The sequence below is a fragment of the Sciurus vulgaris genome, assembly GCF_902686455.1.
Source record: "Sciurus vulgaris genome assembly, chromosome: 11".
NCBI lineage: Eukaryota > Metazoa > Chordata > Mammalia > Rodentia > Sciuridae > Sciurus > Sciurus vulgaris.
In genome coordinates, this window is record NC_136472.1 from 75,563,745 (window position 1) to 75,588,552 (window position 24,808).

The 24,808-nt window shown below is 39.7% G+C and overlaps 1 protein-coding gene and 2 pseudogenes across 4 annotated transcripts in view; 1 reads left to right on the forward strand and 2 right to left on the reverse strand.

Moving 5' to 3' along the window:
- Positions 1–24,808, forward strand: part of LOC306640671 (coiled-coil domain-containing protein 43-like) — a 436,234-nt pseudogene that overhangs the window by 332,241 nt on the left and 79,185 nt on the right. The window lies entirely within an intron of this gene.
- The window catches only part of LOC306638567 (actin-related protein 3B-like), a 317,597-nt pseudogene that overhangs the window by 181,092 nt on the left and 111,697 nt on the right, over positions 1–24,808 (reverse strand). The window lies entirely within an intron of this gene.
- Positions 1–24,808, reverse strand: part of GAB2 (GRB2 associated binding protein 2) — a 207,084-nt gene that overhangs the window by 45,816 nt on the left and 136,460 nt on the right. For both annotated transcript variants that reach the window (XM_079105095.1, XM_079105094.1), the window contains exon 2: positions 11,236–11,536. In XM_079105095.1, the coding sequence (XP_078961221.1) occupies positions 11,236–11,536 (301 nt within the window). The remainder of the gene's footprint in view (positions 1–11,235; positions 11,537–24,808) is intronic.

Here is a 24,808-nt window from a genome sequence, read left to right on the forward strand (position 1 = left end):
CTGCCCGGTAACATTCTTCCAGTGGATGCTTAAGATTTCCCCAAAAGCATCCCTATGGGTATTGCCTGACCCCCAGATAAGACCTAGGACTTAAAATATTCTGCTGAGGACTAAGTTGGGAAACACAAGGATTACCAGAAATTTAAATATTTACAAAATATTTAAAGGGGGCAACCTCACAAAACTTCTAGTAGAGAAAATGTGGGGAAGAGTTAAAGAGTAGTTGATTGGAACTCTGGGAATTTTTCATTCCATAGAATTAGGCATGTGATTACTATGAAATTCCCTTCAAGGAGTTCAAGAAGAAGGAAAAAGCTTAAACAGTGGAAAGGATATGGAGGAGGCTCTGGCCTTATTTAAAATCTTCAAGAGTTCAAGGGCTGGGAATGTAGCTCAGTGGTAGAGCTCTTGCCTCGCATGTGAGAGCCACTGGGTTCGACCCTCACACCAGATGAAAATCAATCAATAAAATAAAGGTATATTGTGTCTATCTACAACTAAAAAAACAAAAAATAAAAATAAAGAGTTATAAAACAGGCTTTGATGAGTTAAACTCCCTGGGTTCAGATTCAGTGATTTGCTGGCTACTCTAAGATCTAAGACCATGTTACCCTGCTAATTTAGCCCTCAGAGATTAATATTTATGTGCAACAGCACTTTACTTTCAAAGCAGTCAGTTCTCAGTGATTGAAAAACATCTTACTGCTCTTCCTTCTTGCTACTCTGTGACTTAGACGCAGTCATAGTAAACAGGTCTGTGAACAGGGGTTAGGACAAATGGCCGTTGAATGGAGTGAAAAGCCCTGGTGTCCAGGCCCAGCAGCTCTGCTTTCTGGCAGTGCCTTTGAACTTCAGTTTTCTTACTTATGCAACAGGAATAAGGCCAGCAGCCCTGACTATCTCAGTGTGTTTCTTTACACTCGAATCAGACTGTAGAATGATTTGTAGACTGGAAAGTTCTCTAAAAATGCCAGATATTTAAATCATATTCTGTTTCTCTTCTACAGATATAACAACTGTCTTTACTGCCATAATCACTACATGGAAAACAGTACAGCGGGCAGCGACTATTCACACTGTGTACCTATACATTTTCCTAGCTTTACTTGTGTAACCTCCCAACAACTCTGTGAGGGAGCATCAACTCTATTTACAGAAAAAAACAGAGAGGTAAAGTCACATTTCACATAATACACTAAGTTAGTAGCTGCTCTCAAGTCTCAGTAAGCCTGCCATGTGATAGTGGCTATGCTGGGATAGCCACTGAATAAATGGAGGAGGAAGGGGATAAAAGGGAAGACGTCCTCGGCTTTGAGGAGTCAAAGGTTTTCCTAACAGCGGATGATCCTGAGCACATGAATAATTCATCAAAGCTCTTTGCTGAGAGCTGGCTCTTTTTGTGCGTGGCACATCTGGTCAGGGATAGCTGCCCACGACTGGGCCACAAATGTGAGGACTTGGACCTGCTTGCTGGTAAACAAAACTGAGAGCATCTTTCTTTTTCACTCTGAGGACTGAAGGCTATTTTGATTCCTAGAGGGAGATAGGGTTCTTACTTTTGTCTGCATGCATGCATCCCCTTCCCCCACAACAGACACCATGCACGTGATACGAAATCTTGATATATGTTCTTGGGAGTTGCTTTTCCTTCTTGAACATCATCCCTGATTTCCTTTTGGAAAGAGTTCTCTATCAGAAGGTTGGTATCTCCAACCTTATGTCGATATTCAGACTCAGTTTCACTCCTGGTCTGGTCTTGATCCTGCAGGTTTTATCCTAAACGTTTTGGCTGGAATATGTGAGGAATTGGAGGGTGGCAGTAGAAATAAGAATCTGGGGGTGGTAAGAAAGTTGAAAAAAAAAAAAAAAAAAAAAAAAAGACTCCATCAGCCACAAAAACCCTTCCAGCTGAAAGTGAAAAACAAGTTTTTCAATGGGTCCCATCACAACCCTTAAGCAAAAGAAAGAAAACAAAGAAAAAAGGAGTATCTGCTTGCAAGAGGATCCCATATGAGGAATCTCTTTATAGGACTGGGCAGCAAGCAGGGATTTTGGATCGGACAACTCCAGGGAATACCCTAACATGGAATGCAATGTGCATAGTCCTTTGGGAACTATGGTTGAGTGCTGCTGGGGGGTCTGAGGTTTGTCTGGATGCACCCATGCAAGAAGCGGCAGCACCGGGATGAGACCAGAAAGTATTTTATCCCTACTCTATACCAGGAAACTGAGACTTTGATCAAGTGACTCGCTCACGTGGTCACAGAATGGCGACATGAACCAGGCATCTTCACCCCAGCCTACAGATAGACTGAAAGAACTGGAGAACTGGTTAATGCCCTAGAAGTTACTAAACTAGGAATACTGCAGCCCATGGACTTGAGCAATTTGGGGTGGTGAGGTGGCAAACCTGGGCCTGTTGTAGGGCCCCCAGCGGAAGGGGTTTGGGAGTATTCCCACTTTCTATGGAGTATACAAAGGGACAAAATATCTGGACTTAGTTTTGGCAGGTATTCATATTCAAGGATGCTAAGATCAAAGAGACATCATGTTATAATGCAAAGTCAGACATAGCTTAGACTAGAATACTGGCTTTGTCATTTTCTAGCTATATGGCCTTAGGTCAAATTTTTTGCTACCTCGAAGGATTACTGAATTTTTCGTGGCAGTTTATTTCGAGCATCTTCTTTCATAAAGTAAATGGTCACTATATAGCTACTGTTATTTCTTTTTGTGACTGCTGAGCTTTAGGTGTCAGTCCAGGGTGCCCTTCACCTAAAAGCAGGTGCTGACCCCAAGTCCCAGGTGAGTAGGTTGTTCTTAACATGCCCCGGCCAGAGGAGAGCAGAGCTGCCTCAGGGTCTAGGTGGGCTGATGATAGTTGGGTAGTGTCCTAGCCTAGCCCAAATTAGTGGTGAGTGGACAGAGAGGATCTTCAAGTCCTGGAGAGTCAAAGTGCAAGGCAGCGTAGAAAAAGTAGAGTGTCCTTATTTGAAAAGGGAAATGAAATTGACGAAGTGATTAAATGAAATAGGTTTTTGACCAAAAGTAGGTAATCAAATGTTAACTTCCTACTTCTCCTCAGATCCCAACTCTCAGCTATGAAAGCACTGACTGGGTGATTAAACTGTAAGTCCTTACACCTGGAGGTTTTACATGTATAATTCACTCTTAAGAAAGCTGTTAAATTGGAACATAACCCATTAAACATTAAATGACTGGCTCTTTTAACACACTAGATTCTCCTGTGAGAGCAAGAAAAGCCTATTGTCTTTCTCAGGAAGACTGCACAAAGAACCCTAAACCTATGTCAGACAACTAAGACCCCTGCTCTGGTAATTAAACTATCAGACGTCTCATAAAATGATCCCTTTATACCAAAGGCTTAAGGAAGTCTATCTTTTAGTGAACAAAGTTGTAACACCACCCTCCCACTCTGTCCCTCCTGGAGCTGGTGGTGCCCTGCTGCTGCCTCTGACCTTGGTGATACCTGAAACAACACCCTCTGTGACTGTGGTAATACCTGTTCCTCTACCAGGCTGTGAGTTCAACACTAGAACCCTACTGACCATCTCCAGTCTTGCTGGCTATGATGGAGACTGGCATGGAGTAGTGCTCATAAAGGTTTCCTGATGAATGAGCAAATAATAGTGTGCAAACAGAGAAGTGAATCTTCCTACCGAAGAAAGCAAGTCCGGAGAATATCATCTCTACATTTATATTATATTTAAATCCTACAGAGTAAGATTCAGACAATATCTTTTAAATATGTGATTTTTTTAAAAAAAGACATTTGCCTCAAGGATTATTTTTATCTCAAGAATATGTTTTTCTTGGAGGACATACCTCTAATCCCGCAAGGAAATAATTCCATTAAAATAAATTTGCATTTCCTAAAAATTGAAGGTACTTTAAAATCGATTTCTTACATTTATAAAAGCTCTGAGATTTGTGGGTTTGTGGAGTTTTTCCTTCTGCCTTTTAATTCCTTAACTCCCCTCACCAGCTCCAAATAAGCACACTTTACTTTTCATCAGGAACAAATAAAGGGTGTTATGGTTTGGATGTGAGGTGTCTCCTAAAAGCTCAAGTGTGAGACAATGAAGAAGGTTTAGAGGAGAAATGAGTGGGTTTTAGAGTCTTAACCCTGATGGAATTAACTGAGTGGTAACTGAAGGCAGGTAGGGGGCCTGGAGGAGGTGGGGTGCTGGGGGTGTGCCTTTGGGGTATATATTTTGTATGTGGTCACATGGTTGGTTGTTCTGTGCTCAGCATTTGTGAAAACTGCCGCACTGCTTTCTGCAGTGCCTGTACCACTTTACTTCTCATGAGCAAAGTAAAGGTGGGACATCTGAGCAATGTGTTTCTCTACATCTTGCCCAATACTTGTTCTTATCCATCTTTTAAATTATACCACCCTAGCAGATAGGAAATCGCTTGGTTTTGATTTGTACTTCCCTAATAGCTAAGGACACTCAGTGTCTTTTTTTATGTACTTATTCCTATATATTCTTTGGAGAAATGTCTATTCAGATTCTTTGCCCATTTTTGTGTTCATTTTTAGGACTTTAAAATGAATTTTAAAAATTATTAATTGTCCATATGCATGAACTACAGTGTGATAATTTGATATATGTACACAATGTGTAGAATGTGTAAAATGAGAGTAGTATTTCTACCTTCTCAAATATTTTTAAAATTTTTAAATTAACTAGTAATAAATGTATTTATGGGATACAGTGTGATTATTTCAGTATATGTATATAATGTAAATTGATTAAGTTAGGGTAACTGATATTTTGATCTCCTTATTATTACCTTGTATTTGGAGTCTTTGAGTGTCTCTCTTCTAGTTATTCATAAAATAAATAACAGGCTATTGTGAACTATAGTCACCCCACTGGGATGCAGAATTTATTACTCCTACCTAAATGCATTTTGGAACAATTATCCAACCTCCCTTTGTCTGCCTTCCTATCTTTCCCAGCTTCTATAATGACTATTCTACAAAATCAGTAGATGCATTTCCATCCACCAGTAATGAACTTAATAAGAGAGAAATTGAAATCAGGAAAGCAAAATAATTCATAATAACTATAAAAACCATAAAACAATAGCAACACAAACCCTAAGACTATATTTAACTAAGGAAGGAAAACACTTCAACAATAAAAATTCTTTTAAAAAAATCTTATGAAAGAAACTAAAGAGAACACACACACAAAATGGCAAGAATCCCATGTTCATGGATTGGAAGAATTAATATTGTTAAAATATCCATACTACACAGCAGTTTACAGATCTCATGCAATCCCCATCAAAATACCAATGACATTCTTCACAATGGAAAAATATTCAACACTGAAAAAACAAAGCAAAACAAACTGTAGGAAAAAAATCTGAAAATTAACAGGGAGGCACAAAAGACCCCAAGAGCCAAAGCAATCTCAAGCAAAAAGTACAAAACTGGAAGTATTCCAACACCTGATTTCAAGGCATATAACAGAGCTATAGTAACTAAAACATCAAGAGGCTAGCATAAAAACCAGTATAAAGATAAAGAGAATAGAGATCCCTGAAATAAATCTACAAATCTACAGTCAGTGAATTCTCTACACAGGTTCCAAAACCAAAGAGGAAAAAGAACAGCCTCTTTACCAAATGGGGCTGTGACCAATGGGTATCTCTATATGCATAAGACTGAGATTTGATCCCTACCTCTTACCCTGTACAAAAATCAACTTGAAATGTATCAAGGACCTACATAGAAGACGTGAAGCTCTGAAACTACTAGAGGAAAACTAGGCAGACACTCCAAGACATTAGTATAAGCCAGGCACAGTGGCACACATCTGTAATTCCAGCTACTTGGAAAGTTGAGGTGGGAGGATTACAACTTCAAGCCCAACCATGCCAAGCTGGTGAGACCTTGTCTCAAAATAAAAAATGAATAGGGATGGGGATGCAGCTCAGTAGTAGAGTACCTCTGTGCTCAACTCCCAGGACTGTAGTAACACACACACACACACTTGTATAGGCAATGATTTTTTTTGGCTATAACCCTAAAAGTGTAGGCAACAAAAGCAGAAACAGGCACAAGGGATTACATCAAACTAAAAAGCTTTTGCATAGCAAAGGAGACAATCAACAGAGTGAAGAGAAATCCTGCAGAATGGGAAAAAAAACTTTTGCAAATTCTTCATCTGATGAAGGACTAATATCCAGAGAATTTGCCATGGGTGGTGGCACGCACCTGTAATCCCAGCGGCATGGGAGGCTGAGACAGAAGGATCATGAGTTCAAAGCCAGCCTCAGCAAAAGTGAGGCACTAGACAAATTGTGAGACCCGATCTCTAAATAAAATACAAAATAGGGCTGGATGTGGCTCAGTGGTTGAGTGTCCCTGAATTCAAACCCTGGTACCACCCCCAACAAAAAAATCCAGAGAATTTAAAAGCTTTATTTGAAAACTGAGTTGTCTTGTTGTTGACTAAAATGAGTTCTTTATATATTCTGAATTCTGATAAGATGTAAAGATTTGAAATTTTTTTTTCCTATTCTGTGGGAGAAATTTTTAAAAAATATTTTTTAGATGTTGAAAGACCTTTATTTTATTCACTTATTTGTATGTGGTGCTGAGAATTGAACCCAGTTCCTCACATATGCTAGGTAAGTACTCTACCACTGAGCCACAACCCCAGCCTCAGAAAAATTTTTTTTAAAAGCTCTTGATTTCTAAGCCCTAAATCAGAATTACTAACTCAGCACATGTAAGTTAAAAAGGAAAACTTTTTCAGGTGATTCTGATGACTGCCCTCCCAACAGGTTTGGGAATCAATGATCTAACCCAGTGTTTTTCACATTTTAGTGTTCATACAGCTCACCTGAGAATCTAGATAAAATGCAGATTTGGGGGGAAAGAGAAAATCACCGTTGAAGCACCACAGTTAAGGCAGCATGGCTGGACTGGCCTTGGAGGGGCCTGTGCCAGTTGCTTTCTACAGCTGCAGTCTCTGCCAGCTCCCCTCATCATCCCTGAGCATGTGTGTTTCCATCTGGGACCAAAAGTGAACAGATGGATCCGTGTCAAGCCTTGGTGTTTGGAGGACATGAGGGAGAGTGAAGCAGAGGGGCACGATGGTGCATCTGTTTGCTGGGAATGTCGTAGTGGAGAGGGAAGCTATTCCAACCTCTCTGCTGAAGTTGTAAAACTACTACTGCTGCCGTCATCTTCTTTGATGATGGAAATATTTCTTGGGTTCAACTGAACGCCATGGGTGCAACCAGTGTCAATCTAGTGATGTCTCTTGGACTTTCTGCCACCTAAAAGTAACCTTGGAAAAAAGGAGGGCTTTGTACCTTGTTTAGAGGATCAGGTCCCAATTCAGTGATGACAGCCCTCTTTGAGAACAGTATACTTTGCTGCTTGCTCAACCTGCAAGGAAAAGTTGAATGGTCTATCTGACCCTGATTCTGTCTAGCACATGTGATTTCAGCTGCAATGGCAGGCTTTACAGTACATTTCTCCTGAGGAAGAGTGAAATCATATCATCTCATGCTTCTCACAGGCAGGTCACTTTCTGTACAAAATGAACTAACGTAAACCTCGACTAGTTTTAACAGCAATCAACTCCATCTGGCTTATAAAGACTCAGTTACAGCTGGGTGTGGAGGTGCATGCCTGTAATCCCAGCACCCTGGGAGGCTGAGGCAGGAGGACTGCAAGCCTGAGGCCAGCCTCAGCAACTTGGCAAGGCCCTAAGCAACTTCATAAGACCCTGTCTCAAAATCAAAAATAAAAAGGATTGGGGATAAGGCTCCGTTATTAAGCCCTTCAGGGTTCAAATATATATATATATATATATATATATATATATATATATAGTGTTGTTTATTCTATGAGCACTTTTCCATTCTTCTAAACAAGGATATCTCTAATTATATACCCTACTGTCACTATCCAAAGATAGTATGACATTCATAAATTTCTACTGGCTTTTGTTTAATTTCCATAAATCATAAAATAAGAATAATAAGAGCCTCGGTATTATTTTCATGTTTCTCTGAGAGGACCTGGTGCAATATTGAAAAAAAAGAAGTGAGATTTAATTATTTGGTATGAGTAATCAATGCCTTTTTTTTCCCCTTTCACATGCTAGGTGAGTGTTCTACCACTGAGCTACATCTCCAGCCCTAGTCACTAATTTTTGACAACAAATGAAATCCTATCTAAATATCTTGTATATTTCAGTATAACAATGTTCTGGTTTCTGTTGCTAATACGTGCTTGATATTTAGCATATTTAGACATTTAAACTGTTAACATTTCAAACTCATATGGCAAGAGTTGGAACTATAAAACAAAATAAAATGTTGACTCTTGGCTAGCTCAGGGACATGAATATGTTCTCATATCTTCTCTAATGTCATGGTTCATGATGAATGCAATCGTCTTTTCGTTAATTAACTAGTTATAAACTTGAATCATCACCTAGTTATCATACCTATCATTTATTTAAAGGAAAAAATTTACCATTTTGAATCTTTCTCTACTTGCTTTCACATTAAGAATTTGAGCCTTTGAATTATTTCTAGGTCTGTATAAATTACATTTATTCTGTAGACAAAATGGTAATTTTCAATTTTTCCCTCACAAGTTTTTTTAAAGGTGACATTAAAATTAACTATCTGGAACAGCACTAATATTACAGAAGGCAGCCCTCTGCTATCTGATTCAGCAGGTAGGGATCTTAAATGACTTATACTTTTACAAGTGAACAAACCACTTTGATGAAAGTCCTAGTTTCCTGAATGGTAAATCATAAAAAGAGGTTGATTTGGGTAAAAAGTGCTATTTTTAAAGTTTTGCTACTGAGTCAACTGTACCTTTTAATACCAAAATATACATGGACAGCATGTATGAAGATGTTTGCTGTATTCTGTTGAAAGATTCTGCCCATGGATGTTGTTAGACTGGCATATAAAACTTCCACAATAAAAAATAAAATAAAATAGAGCCATGTGTAGGAACTTGGAAGTTGACACAGAAGGACCAATAAGTTCAAGGTCAGCCTGGGCAACTTTGTGAGACACTATCAAACAACAACAACAAAAACCCATCACAGTAATAACTGTTGCAAATATGACCCACTAATGAATGCTAAAATTAGTGGCAAATTTTAAGGAGAAAAGGGTATTTGCTTATCATTGAAGTATTTCCTAAAGTATGGGAAATGTTTATTAGACACAAAAAGTAAAGATAATTAGTTTACGTTTGAAACATCCAGCAGATTCCACCTCCATTAAGTTGATCAAGGTCAATAAGACTGGTAGTATAACTCATTGACACCATGTGCCTCTGATCCAATGTGCTAAGAAAAGGACGTCACTGCTGTGGTAATCTCCCAAACTGATAACCTCAATATAACCATGAGGAAACATCGGACACACTCACAAAATATCTAGCCAGTATTCTTTGAAAGGGTCAAGGTTATGCAAGGTAAGAAAGAACAAGAAGCTGCCACAAACTGGAAGAGACTCAGGTTCTAAATCTAACATGGTACTCTGGAATGAATCTTGAAAAGAATAAGGAAATGAGTGAAAAACAGGTGAAATTCATACAGCCTATAGTTAACAGTATTGTACCAATGTTGATCAGTTAGTTTTGATGATTACACCATGGAACTAAGACATTAACATTAATGAAAGCTCAGTGAAGAGTACACAGAAACCTGCTGTACTATTTTCACAACCCCTGTAAATTTGGTTGGAAGTCTTCTATTCTGCCTTTCTAAAAGTTCCCAACAGAGGCAGAGTCTGCTGGGTCACAAATGCCACCCTGAGCGGCAAAGGATCAGGCCAGTGGTTCTCAAACTTAACCATGCATCAAAACAACCTGAAGGGTTTTCAAGGCACATTGCTGGGCCTTACTCCCACAGTTTCTAACTCAGTAAGTCTGAAGTGAGGTCCAAGAAACTTATTTCTTTTTTTAATTATTATTTTATTTTTAAATATATTTTTTAAATTTTTTACATACTACATTTTGATTCACTGTACACAAATGGGGTACAACTTCATTTCTATGGTTGTACACAATGTACAGTCATATCATTCGTGTAATCATACAAGTACAGGAATCTGTATTTCTAAGAACCTTCCAGGTGATGCTGATGTTGTCAATGAGCTAAGAATGATCTTCCATTTTCAAAGAGTTGTAAAAAAAATTACAAGAATATGAAAGAGACTGTATCTGGCCTTCAAAGCCTAAAATATTTATAGGAAATTATTGCTGAGAGGGGGACCCTAGATATTCAGCATGACATTTTTAAAAGACACTGGTACTGGGTGGGGGGATAGTTTAGTGGTAGAATGTTTTAGCATATGCAAGTCCTAGTATTCAAGCTCCAGCCCCAATCGACAAACAAAAAACCCTAAAAAATACTACTGCCTAGGTGCACTACTCAGTGATTCTTAGTTAATTTATATGGCATGGGTGCTTGGCACCAATGTTTTTTAAATGTTGCTTCTCCATTCTGTTGGGCAACCAGGCTTAAACTACTGATTTTGCCTATCTACCGACCTCAAAATAAATCTGCTCCTCAGTCACTCTGGAGAGCTGGATATGAACCCAAACAAATGCCAAGGGGCATTTCTGCAATTTAGAATTCATTTCAAAAAGCTGAGTTATTTTTTTTTTTGTGACAGTTATCAAAACCTGGACATAAAATCAGTATCTTACCCTCTCACCTGGTTCCTCCCAAGGGAATATAAATGAAAACAGGATTATATACCAAAAACCACAAAGACTGCCAAACAAACAAATGAGCACACTGTGCAGGATGGTCTGAAATGGATGGGCTAGGAAAGACAGATGGACTTGAGACGAGGTCAGGTGAGAGCTTCCCTATGGCGTGGCTGACAGGTAATAGCACAGAGTGCTGGAGAACTAAGAGAAGGGGAAAAAGGTTGAGATCTGAGAAATGGCAGTGGTATCAATGTACTTGAAGAAACATCACAGAACACCTTTAGCTTCATTAACCCCAGCATTTCTTGGTTTCCCATTTAAGCATTATTAACACTGGGTGTCCCTCTAATATTTAAACAATTTCTTCTTTTTCATCTTTTGCCTATTACTCCTGCAAAAGAAGAAACCTTAGCCAGAGTCTGCCCCTGTCACTGAGGAATCTGAGGGCCTCATTGTACCCCTCTGGGAAAGGCCTATGTTTATTCTCATACCTGTGCTCTCTTCAGCCTGATTGAAGCCACAGATTTGACAGATGCTCTGGACCCATTTATTCATGTCCTCCTCTGTCTCAGCCACCAGATAAAAGGTGCGCTCGCTAGTCTTGATATCAAACACAAAACTATCCTGCAACTCCTTCTTGTTGAAGGTCAGGCCTGCATCCACCTGCTCACAGAAATTCAGGTTGATGATGCGCAGGGGCTTCTTGGAGTGATCATTCTTGTAGTATTCCAGAACATCTGGGTCGCCACTCATCCGGCCACTCCGCAGGATAAACCAACGTTTCTTCCAGGCCTAATGCATCAGGAAGAGCAAGAAGGGGGGAAATGCCATTAGTTATTTCAAAACTTTTTTTTTTTTGGTTCATGCATACTAGGCAAGCGCCCTACCACCAAGCTACATCCCCAGTCCTCTTAAAAATTTTATTTTGAAGCTGGGCATGGCGACATGTGCCACTTGGGAGGCTGGGACAGAATTACAAGTTCAAGTTCAGCTTGGGAAATTTAGCAAAAAGAACTGAGGGTATAGCTCAGGGTAGAGTGTCCCTGGATTCAATCCTCAGTACAGAAAAAAAAAAAAAAATTGTTTTTTTGACATAGGATCTTGCTAAATTGCCCATGCTGAACCTTGAACTTGCAGCCTTGCCTCAATCTCCAGAAGAGCTGGGATTATAGATGCACCCCACTGTGCTTCAATTTCAAAACTTGGTTTAGGTCCTCAGATATCAGGTTAAGTATGGAGACCACTGGACAGACTGCCTGTGCGTATTCTACATTTTCCTTTCAGATTTCCCCAGAGTTTCAAAAATAAAGGATTTTTTTAAAAGAATGTACATTAGTGCATCATTTCACTGTGGAAACAATCTTATCACTGTAAAATAGGATGTGGCATTCCTATTTTAGATGGGGAACCCCACTTAGGCATGGTTAGAGCAACAACGTGACACAGCAAGTAGTGGAAAAGCAAGTCTCCTAACTTCCTGCAGTGTGCTTTTTTACCAATTATGATACCTTAGAGAAATCAGAGAACTTCTTCTAAAACTTCTCTGAAGCGTATCACTTCAGGATTTTTTTCCCCACCGCAATATTTATCTCTAGGACTTACAATAGCAAGCACTCAACTGAATGAATAAACTCCTTATATCATGCCATACTATAGAATTTAAAGTTTGGTTACATAATCCCTTTTGCTGTCTTCTACATCCCTTCTCTTCAACAAGACTGAGTAATCCGTGAGCAGACACCACACAAAGTGGTAAAAAGATTACTTACACTAGAGAGCTTTGGGGTAAGTGTATGCTTTACCACCAAATTGCTGCATGATTTTCGAATAAATCTTTTACCTCTTTGGATCTTGCCTTATCTACATAATGAGAATCGTTACCACTACCATCACCATCCACCTGACCTGTCTTTATTATACAAACGAAACTAAAGTAATTTGCATAAAACCCCAAAGCAACACAAATGCCAGGATTTGATTGTTATCACAATTCTTTAACCCCAAGGTATCTACACTCCATTGATCCTACCACCTCTGCACCCTTGCCTTTTATCACCGTCTTCATTTCTGTCCTATCCAACTTTGGTCTCTGATCCATCACTATAATCATTCCCTTGCTTCTTTCTCCATTCCTTTTACTTCTCTGGCAAAACCACATCCTTTGGATTAATCTAATGCTCTGTCTACTCCCCTTGCTCCCAGTACACCTATGGACTTCTCTCTTTACACCTCCAAAATCTCCACTCCTTATTTCATAAGAAAAATAAAAGTAATCAAAAGAGAACTCACAAATGCTCCATCTCCACATTTACCAACCAACCTGCCATTGTAGCCGTGTTTTCTCTTTCTAGAGCAGAGATAGTTCTCTGTGATGTGACCTATTTAGCATTTGTTCTTTTCATTCTGATAAGTGCAGTGACTACATAATAAATATTTATAAACAGGTCTGGGAGATCTAACTGAAAAGTGCCCAATAACAGAAATGAAGTTACTGTGACTGTTGGACTACTGACACATAATGCAAAAAAAAAAAAAAAAAAAGGAAACATGAATCCTGAATATGCTATTAAAGAGAAAGCTTCTTTGGGACTGTTCTAATATCTAGGCAAAGTCTCATACAAAAATTAACTCAAAATGGATTATGACATAAATGTAAAATACAAGTAGAATCCAGCAACCTATAAAAACCATGTAACCAAGTGGGATAAACTCCAAAGAGGTAAGGCAGAGTCAATATTTGTAATCAATGTGATGTACCATATTAACCAGCTAAAAGAAAAGATAAAAAAAATTATATGATCATATCAATACAGGAAAGAATATTTGACAAAATTCAACAAATGAATTCATTATAAAAACTCTCAGAAAAATAGTGATGAAAATGTGGGAATTAAAAATAAAAATAAGCAGTCTGGAGTTGTTGCTCAGTGTAGAACACTTGCTTAGCATGCATGGAACCCCGGGCATTTATAATGCTTTTTTTTTTCTTTTAATGAAAAAAGTATAAACTTAACAAAACATGTGCAGGGTATGTATGGTGAAAACCTTATAATTCTGATTAAAAATAAACAAACAAAAACAAAGAAGAGCTAAGTAAATAGACCAACCATATCATGAACTGGAAGACTCAACATAGTTCATTTCCTCAAATTGATGTATAGGCTTAATACAAGTCTTGATCAAATTCCAGCAGGAATTTTTGTAAAGGTCAAATAAGATTAGAAAGACAAAGGAAATATAATAGCTAAGACAATTATGAAAAAGAAGAATAAAATGGGAGGAATCAATAAACCATATTTTAAGACTCATGATATAGTTACAGTAATAAAGACTAAGGAATGAAGAGAACCCAGAATTAGACCCATACAACATACCCCACTGTTTCTTCATTTGTTTGTACTGGGGTTTGAACCCAGGGGCACTCAACCACTGAGCCACATCCCCAGCCCTTTTTATTTTTTATTGTGAGACAGAGTCTCACTTAGTTGCTTGGGGCCTTGCTAAGTTGCTGAGGCTGGCCTTGAACTTGCAATCCTCCTGCCTCAGTTTCCCGAGTCACTGGGATTACATGTATGTACCACCATGCTGGGCTCACCCAACTTTTTGAGAGCTTTTTTAACAAATGGTGCTGAAGCAACTGGATACCAATGAGGCGGGGGACGCAGGGAGAAGATGTCAATCTAAGTTTCCCACCTTATACAAAAACTAAATCAAGATAAATCATGAACATAAATGTCAAATGTAAAACTATATAACATGTAGGAAAACTGGTGGAAAGCTTTGTCTTATGAGAAATCAACAAGCTTCTTCTATAGTATTCAGTCAAAAAAAAGAAAAGCATGAATTTTGTTGAGTGCTTTGGGGGATAAAGATAGACAGAAGACCCAAATATTCCCTTGAAATGACTTACAGTATTTATAAAGTTGCAAGAATATGAGACATTAATATATATTCCTGAAAAAAGAAGCAGATTTCTCTAAGTTCCATAAAAGAGACATAGTGTCATTAGACCATTGAAACAGAAACTCAAACTTTCAGGGATGGAGTCAGGAAAGAAGGGAGAGAAAAGGAAGGAAAAGGGAAGGGAGAAGGGGAGAAGGAAAAGGAGAGGGAGGGGGAAAAAGAAGAGAGAGATGAATGCTTATGACAATAAGGAAAGCAGGGTTTGCTGTATGGTTTTGAAAAGGACATTTTTTTTTGAAAGAACACACAGTATGACTAAGGCCTGGGCGTGGGAAAAAGTAAGAAAGGTTCAGAGAACGTGAAATAGTCTCTGTGGAATATGGAAAGGTGGAGAGGAGTTTGGAGGTCCTGGAGAGCCCCGAGTGCCCCCCTAAGAAGTTCTGTCCCTTCTTCATATTTAATAATCAGGAGACACTGAGGAGTACAGACCAGTGGAAATGTGTTAAATGTTGCTGTACTCTTCATTTTCAGTGATGATGACAAACCAGAAAAAGGAAAAATGAAGAGACAAGAAAACTAGGAAACTTGGAATAGTCAACAATAGTGAGAGAAGATGATAGTCTAAATGAGAACAGCAAAAATGGAGACAGAGGGAAAGACATGGAAGTCAATGTGCTAAAATAGGGCTTAAGAAAGTATGTGGCATGGGGCCTGTTGTCAATAAAATTACAACACAGTTCAAATCTGTGTCTAGAATCAAGGCCATGCTACCACTTTCTCTGATGAAACGGAAGTGACTATTTTCCTTGTGTACCCAAATCCTGTCAGAAAACAAAACATTTCACAACCATTCAGATCACAGAGGCACAAATATGGGTACACATGACCTGAAAGTTGCATCACTTCTGGCTGTTGAGTTGTTGTGCATGTCACATGAACCTGTCTGTCCTTTGGGTTAGATCCAAAGATCTCCAAGCGTGCAGAACAAGGCTATGGCTTCTTCCTAATACTCTTGGCACCTATGAAACTTAAGTGGGCCTCCATTTAGCTTTACAATGTCCAAATTATACTAGGAGTGTTCTGTTCTGTTGGGGTGGTACTGAAGGAACTTGAAGTCCTCTCATGTCTGCATTCAGAGAGACTCTGCCTGGGGAATCACAGTGTTCTAGGTGAAGGGTTGCTGGCATGTGGAAGACCAAGTGGTATTTCAAGAGACTCTGCATACTGAAGTTAAGCTAGTCTGGTGCCAGGAGGGAATGCTGTGGAAAAGCAAATAATGACTTTTTTTTTTTTTTCCCCAATAAAATAAGAACTTCCTACAAGAGTGGCCCAAAGCAGATCCCTTAGAAACCGAAGAATGCTCAGCACTAGAGATTCTAAAGAGAAGACAGCCTAGGCTAGGGGTTAGCAATTCTTGTGAAGGGTCAGATGGTAAACATTTTAGACTTTTTAGGCCACAAGTATTGTCATAACTACTGAGTTCCATAGTAGCATCAAAGTAGACATGGATAATCGGTCAGCAAACCCACATGACTGTTCCAATTTGTTTGCTGACCCCTGACTGACCCCGAGGACAAGGGAGAGGGGTGGGGGGACACTAAGGTCTCTTCCAACTTCCAGAGTCTCATGTATTTTTTTCCTATGAAAATTTGATATGGGAACACTTCACTTAATCAGATTGCTCAGACTCTTGGAACAGAGGGTGTTCTTCTGAATGACCAAGTATCAACTAGAAAGAGTTAAGCCCTTTGAGTTTCAGCCCTGAAACTGCAGAATCTTCTTCCCTGGCTTAGGTATTATACCAAAGATAAGAGAACTCTTCTTTGATGACTAAGGGTTTTTGCATACCCTCGAATCATCTACCAGATGTCAAATCTTATGTGTCCTGTGACTAAAATTGTAGAAGAGGCAAAGCATTTCTTGGAAGAGGTTTTGCATAACTCCTAGAAATGGGTGTGTCCTTTTAACTTCCCTCTTTCTGATGAGGGTTAAAAAACAAACAAACAAACAAACAAACAAACAAAAAAACTGCCAATAAACCAGGAGAGTCCTGTCAAGTGAGGATTATTGTCCATCAGAATCTAACTGATGTTACTGAATGATATCAATATACTGAACCTAATGTCAAGTACAATAAGAACATATTAGTATGGATATCTTTAAAACACTTTGCTTTACTAAAAAGCACCATTAACACACACAAATACACACACTTCTCTTAGTGAGCCTCTCAGGTAGTGATGTGGTTTCAAATCCAGCTCAAATAATCTCAAAGATACAGGAGAATTTGATCTGACTTCAGAGTGCCTGATGTAAAATTATATCCTAATATGTTCCAGTGTGAAGTACACTGGGCTGGTCTTGTGACCTATAATACTAAAGAATATCTTTTTCTAGGAATCCTTTAGCTTCTCTTGTATAGGTGAAACGACTGGACTGGGAAAGCTGTAACCTAATCAGCCCATCCTAGTTAGAAAGGACTGGGTGGCAACAGTAGGCAGGTGGGGCGCAGTTGGAGGAGGTGGGTCACCGGCAGTGTGCCCTGGAAGGGCTCATCTTCCCTGTAGCCCCTTCCCCTCTATCTCTACTTCCCTGCTGCCATGCCCTTCTGCCATGATGTTCTTCCTTACCTTGGACCCAGAACAATTTTATTTGGTTGCTCATGGAATAAACCTCTGAAATTCTGCCCTAAAATAAACTTCTCCAGCTAAATACTTGGGTTTATCAGGTATTTTGGATACAATGACACAAAGTTGACTAACACATGGGGGAATTTAGAAGGTGCATTTCCTGGGCTCTCATGCCGTTGCCATGTGCTTCCTATCCATGATCACATTTAATCCTCAAGCCAGTGCCATAAGGTCAGTATGATACCGTTTCACAGGTGAGAAAAATGACGCTTGTAGAGGGGCTGAACAACTCACAGAGATCACAGCACCATGTCTTCTTGTCCCCTGGGTCTGGGCTAGTGCCCAGAAAGAGCTTGAGGGACAGCTAATACAGATGAACTGTTGACTATTCTTTGAGAACACTGGCCACAGAGCTCAGGGAAGGTATTCATGTCTACAGTTAAATGGTGGAGGCTGTGGACAATAGCAAGACTGGAATCTAGGCCTCAGCCTAGGCCAGGTTACCTCTGCTCCTCAAATGCAAATCCCCTAGGAGAAGGCAGCACCGTTACTTGTTCCTCTCTCATCTGAGTAATGAAGTCTCTCTGACTCCAAATGAATCTTTGTTCCTAGAACAGAGAATAAACTTTACCTATCACAGTGAAATTAAACCCCTATGGCTCACGGTGTACAAAACTCAAAATGGATCAAGGATCTAGGAATTAGACCTGAGACCCTTCACCAAATAGAAGAAAAAGTAGACCCAAATCTCCATCACGCTGGCTTAGGACCATACTTCCTTAACTAGACCCCCATAGTGCAAGAAATAAAAGAATCAATAAATGGGATCTATTCAAACTAAAAAGCTTTTTCTCAGCACAGGAAACAATCAACAATGTGAAAAGAGAGCCTATAAAGTGGGAGAAAATCTTTTCCACACACACTTCAGACAGAGCACTCATCTCCAAAGTTTATAAGGAACTTAAAAAACTTTACACCCAAAATACAAAGAATGCAATCAATAAATGGGCTAAGGAACTGGGCAGAAGATATACAGGTGATCAACAAATATATGAAAAAGTGCTCATCATCCCTAGTAATTAGAGAAATGCAAATTAAAACCACCCTAGATTTCATCTAACTCTAATTAGAATGGCTATTATCAAGAACACAAGCAATAATAAGTGTTGGCATGGATGTGGGGAAAAAGGCACACTCATACATTGCTGGTGGGGTTGCAAATTGGTGCAGCCACTCTGGAAAGAATTAAGGAGATTCCTCAGAAAACTTGGAATGGACCCACCATTTGACCCAGCTATGAGGCAACCCAAGTCTATATCCAAAGGACTTAAAATCAGTATACCACAGTGATGCAGCCACATCAATGTTCATAGCAGCTCAATTCACAATAGCTAGATTGTGGAAACAACCGAGATGCCCTTCAACTGATGAATGGATAAAGAAACGGTGGTATATATACACAATGGAATGTTACTCAGCCATAAAAAAGAATAAAATTATAGCATTTGCTGGTAAATGGATGAAGCTGGAAAATATCATGCTAGGTGAAATAGACCAAGCCCAAAAATCCAAAGGCCAAATGTTTTCTCTGATAAGAAACTGAATCATTATTTGATTCAGTTGCTGTTTCCTTAATTTAATTTCTTTTCCACAGTATCTTTTCCTACCTACACAAACTTTCCTCTTCTGCCTTCCATCCATTTAATCAACATTTATTAAACCTGTTAGTAACAGGGCCTTCAGGACCTCATGACCTATGGAAGGGACGGGCGGGTGCAGTCCACAGGTAACTTAGTACACAAAGGTCAATGTTTAAATAGTGATGTGAACAGAGTTTGTAGGTGCTAAGACGAGGGCACTATGTTACCTGGGAGGAGTCAGAAAAACTCTTAGAACAGAGGTAACACGTGGACTGGATCTTAAAGGATAAGTAGAGTTTTGCTAGTTGAAGAAAAAAATACTAGAGGGAGAACTTTTCAGGTGAAAAGACTGATGGCTGACTCTGACTACTGCTGGTAGTTAAGGTCTGTAAAGTCAGCACAATGACCGAGTTAATACCTGATCATTATTCTACGGAGATGCAGATGTAGTTCCTTTGAGCGTCTTGTCGTGTTTTTGTCAACTATTTAATACATAAGATTGTTTTAAGTGTGTTTCTGTTCAAAGATACCTTATTCAATACATACATTATTACTGATTCATTAACACTGAACTCATGACCAACAACACTATAACTCACTCCTGAACACAGCTTATCCACAATTGTATTTTCTCATTAAGGCACACCTTGACCTTCTTTTGCTTAAACACCAGACAGCACCTCAGCACTATGCCTGGGAGTCATTTTAAGTAGTGAAATCACTTAAAAAAAAAAAAAAAAAGCACGAAAATGCCAAAAACAGTACTAAGTAGGGCACCAAAGAGACACTCGTTTATTGTATGACAATAAACCGAATAAGGCAGCATGTTGCCTTGTCCTGTGTCAGTGGGAAATGTGCACATCAGGTGACTCAAATTTTCCACTTCTCTGTATATGCACATGGTCTGTGGCTGACCATGAAGCAGTGTCTTGGTCCGCTTGACCAGCTATCCCCAAATACCTTAGGCTAGGTAATTTATACACAACACAAATGTACTGTTCACACATCTGGAGGCTGGCAGTCTTTTCAAGGCATCAGCAGATCTAATGACCCTATTCGTAATAAATGTATTCTCACATGGTGAAAAGGGGCCAAATGGTTCCCCCAGTCTCTATTATAAGGGCGTGAATCCCACTCAGGAGGGCTGTGGGATGACCTACCCAATCACTGCCCGAAAGCCCCAGCTCTTGATTGGGGATTAGATCTTCATATATGAATTTTGGAGGAACACAAACACTGAGGTACCAAAGTACTTCCCAAAGGTATTGACCTTGGGGTTATGAATAAATTTCAGTGAGTAGGTAAATTTGTGACTACAGAATCTAAGTGAATATGAAGACTGATTGTACAGGAAGAAGTATGGTATGCTCGAACAATAAAGTCAAGTTTGGTAAAGCTTGATGAGGAAGAAGGTAAAAAACTGTGTGGACAGAAAATCACGGACAGGCTGAAAAGTCTATTTTAAGAAGGGCCTCACGTGTTGGGCCAATTGTTGTCAATATCAAATATTATGGTAAATCTCAATATCAATTGAGATTTCCCCATGGAAAATACATTTTTAACTAATATTTGTTAACTAATAAGGAAAAGTTACTAAGAATTGATTAACTCTATTAATCACAATACTCACATATTTTAGGGAAAAATAGTATGAATTTATGAAAAACACTCACTTACTCCAAAACAATGCTTGGTGTGAGAGTGTGTGTTTTGTGTTAGCGGGGAGCATGGGTGGGTTCTTTGTCTTGTGAATTCAAAGAATGAAATCCACAGACACAGGTTAAGAGCAAAGTAGCAGAATGTATTTGAGTAATAGAAAACAGAGCTCCCGAAGCAGGAGTCCCAAGAGAGGTTGCCAATGGGTGTCTGCTGTCTAGGGGCTTAAATAAATCTATAGGATGAAGGAAGTTAGCCCCTTACCCAATCCTGGGTAGGGCATTCAGTGTCCACCAGAGGCCTTTGGTCCAATCAGGTTACTGTGCCTTTTTGGGATAGGGCTTGGGCACTAGGCAACAGATGTCTCACTATCAGTGTTTTATGCTTACACAGGAATCAGCCTGACCTTGATGAGGCATGGCTTGTGTCTGTGGTCTCTCAGCTCTGTTACACCGAAACCTGACCTTGGAGGGGGGCCATGTTTCCTGTCTGCCTATCCCAGCTCTTTCTCCTGCTTCACCAGGACACAGTAGCCTACTGTGTGAGAGCTACTGTCACATACCCTTGGGAGCAGCCCAGGCAACGGAACAGCATGTACAAAGGCTAGAGGAGGAAGAGAGCTGGCTTATGGGAGGATCTGACCAGAGGTCTGGCTGGAGCACAGTAAGCGGGGAAAAAGGCAGGGAAAGATTGTGCAGGGCCTTCCTGGACATTTTATGAAGTTTAGTTTTAATCATAAATAGACTATGACTCCTTAACAGGGGCATAATTAATAAATTGATATGTTGGTGATGGAAGAAAGGAGCTAGAGAACAATGTATATGATACTATTTACAATAAATATCCTATGTTTATGTGTGCATAGATATACACACAACCGTGTGTGTGTGTGTGTGTGTGTGTGTGTGTGTGTGTGATATACACGTATATGACTTACAAGCACTTAGAAAAGCACGCCAACCTATTTCTCATGCTTCCCTGTTAAGGGAAGTGGACATAAAAGAGAAAGGCTATGAAGGAACTTTCACATTTTAATCCAAACATCTAATTTATTGTTGTTTGTGGTACTGGGATTAAACTCAGGGGTGTTCCACCACCCAGCTCTTTTTATTTTTTGAGACAGGGTCTTACTAGGCCTATGTTGATCATGAATTTATCATCCTCCTGCCTCAACCTGCCAAGTCACAGGGATTATAGGTGTGTGCCATCAAGCCCAGCACTACTTCTTCTTTTTAATGCAAAGAACATGAGGCCAGAATGGTTTTGAGTGTTTTTATATGTGTAGTTCTAAAATATCACTCTGCCTATAGCAATTAGAGTGATGTCAGGAAAGAGCAGGACAATGGAGTCCAGATAAATCACCACTCATGCAATAATGACCATTTGGATTAGGACAGCGGCAAAGGGCATGTACATCCAAGATGTATTTCACAGTCTGAAATTAACCCTGGTGATGAAGTGAGTGCAGGGAATATAAGTGATGGAAGAGTAAAGAAACACAACAAAATTTCCAGTGTGAACAAGTAGGTGGGCTACCTTATACTGGCAACGGGGAAGACAATCAGAACTACATCGCTCTGACAAACCCATTATGCGGCATTCTATGCATTCTTTGCCTTTCCACTTCAAAGACAAAGGGGCAAGATGAATTTGACATGTGTGAAGGGAAGAGGGTCACATCTGGGAAACCAAAGAACTTTGTATCAGTAATTATATTGACTGACTTCTAGGAGATTGATTCCCAAAAGACCAAGTTGACCTTTCTGCTGAGGAATCAAAATCCATTAGTGGAATTACCTCTCCCATTGACAAAAGAAACAAATGAGCTGTTTCAGCCCTTTGCATTTTGGAATAACAAAGTTCATTCCATTGAAGGACCTTGCTTTCATGTCCTTGAATGCTCTGATTTAAGTTATATTTAAGCAAAGGTTACAAGAGAAAAGCCTAAGCAAAGATGGACAAAGTATAGATAAATAATACCCACAGATATAAACCATTTCCTTTCCTCAAGAACAAAGTCTTCTTGCATCACCCCTTCCCCCAAGACCTGGTTCCATATTTTCTTAAATACAATCTACCTGTGTTCCTTCCTTGCTTAAACCTATTCACTGGTTCACAACTGTCTTCACCTGGTATTTAAATTTTAGCATGCACCAGAATTGCTGAGACATCTGTTCAAATGCAGACTCTCAGGTCCCAGTCTTAACAGAGATTGAGATTCGGTAGGTCTGAATGGAGTTCAGGGATACAAACCTTAAATGACTCTATTATAGAAAGTCCAAGGATACCATTTCGAGAAACTCTGCACTAAATTGTTAATGGTGGTTCATAGGATATGGCCTTGATTTAGTAAGAATAAGTGGAAAAGGAGTTTGGAGATTTGGGTTGTATTTCTAGTTGTCTTTGGAATGTGAACCTAGAGGGAAAAATACTTCCTGGTCCTGGGCAGTGTATATTCATCTATACAAATTACAAACGTGACTCTGTTGTTTAATTTTGGACTTTTGTGAGACCACAGGTGAAGACAGAAGGTTGGAAACATCAGGTAGGACTTTTGGACGGTACTCAATGGACTCTCCAAAGGCACCCAGACTGTAGATACACATGAGCAAGAGCATAAATCTGGGACTTTTGTGTGGGCACTCTAACACTGAGCTGCTGCATCCCCATCCCATTTTATTTTTTATTTTGTCTTCAGACAGAGTCTTGCTAAGTTGCCAAGGCTGACCTTAAATTTGCAATCCTCCTTCCTGCCTTAGCCTCCCAAGTTGTTGGGATTACATATGTGTGCCACCATGCCCGGCAAAAATCTGGTGCCTCCTGGAGAGCTTTGTACTATCCATCGGAGTCCAGGATACCACGGGATTGCTAGTCAGGGGAAGATATGAAAATCTGCTTCCAAAGTACATAATGACCTGGGCAAGGGGCCCTTTGGGAAACTGGCTTCTCTTTTCTGGTCATGTCACTTGATAAAATTGTAGAGAAGTCATTTAAAGGATGGCAGGAGAAACAACCTAATTCCAAAGATTAACTTGGGTGATCAAGTAAATGGCCTGTCTGACTCTGGGGAGCCCCAAATTACATCAATCCAGCTGCCTGAAGTACATAAAACTAAAAAAAATTTCCATAGAGAAACTATTCCATAGCTCCTCTATGAGCAGTTGAAAAAGGTTTTCTTTAATATATACGGGGATCACTATATAGCATCAGAAAACAGCTCCTGTAGTATGCTGATTGTAATGGATGGATCTGGAGACTATTATGCTAAGTAAAATAATCCAATCCCAAAAAAATAAAGGTCGAATGTTCTCTCTGGTATGTGGATGCTAACACACAACAGGGCAGTAGGGACGTGAGGACTAGAAGTTCAGTGAATTCAACAAAGGGGAATGAAGAAAGGGAGGGGAGACAGGAAAGATAATGGAATGAACCTCACTTAATTTTTCTATGTACATATGCAAATAAACCACAGTGAATCTCCACATCATGTACAACCACAAGACTGGGATCCTACTTAGAATAAGATGTACTCCATGTTTGTATAAATATGTCAAAATACACTCTACTGTCATGTATAATTAAAAGAATGATAACAACAAAAGAACAGCTCCTAAGCTGATCTCTTTCTTTAAAAATTTCTTTCTTAAAAAAGAAAGTTATACATATTTTTGCAATAAAAATCCATCCACCTTGAAGAGTTCAGCTGGATGCATTTTGCCAAATATATCTATTGTATAACCACCACCACCACAATCAAGACAGAACATTTTCATCTCCCCAAAGAGTTCCTCTGTGTCCTTTCCAGGTTAATCCTCACCCCTTACCCTGACCTGGGTAGTCACTCATCTGTTTTCTATCATTACAGATTTTATTTGGTCTTTTCTAGAGTATCAAAAACAAAATCAGAGATCCAAGATGGCAGACTAGAGGGTGACTGCATCTCGCATCGCTCCAGATCTCAGGATTCAAGAAGGGGAGGTATTGAGAGACTCGGACCAACATAGAGCCGCAGGGTGAGTCTCTCCCACCAGGTGAAGTTCTGCCCAGGCGGCAGGCCCGGACAGTGGACAGCTAATCGGAGCAGGGCAAGGCAGCAAGAGACTTCCCCAAGCAGCCCGGCTCTCCTCCGGTGGCAGGCTCGATCCACAGCCAGCTACTAGGAGCAGGCCCGCCCAGTGAGAGCTTTTCCCCACAGACCAAACCCAAGCGCTGAACCCAGCGGTGGGCCCCAGCCC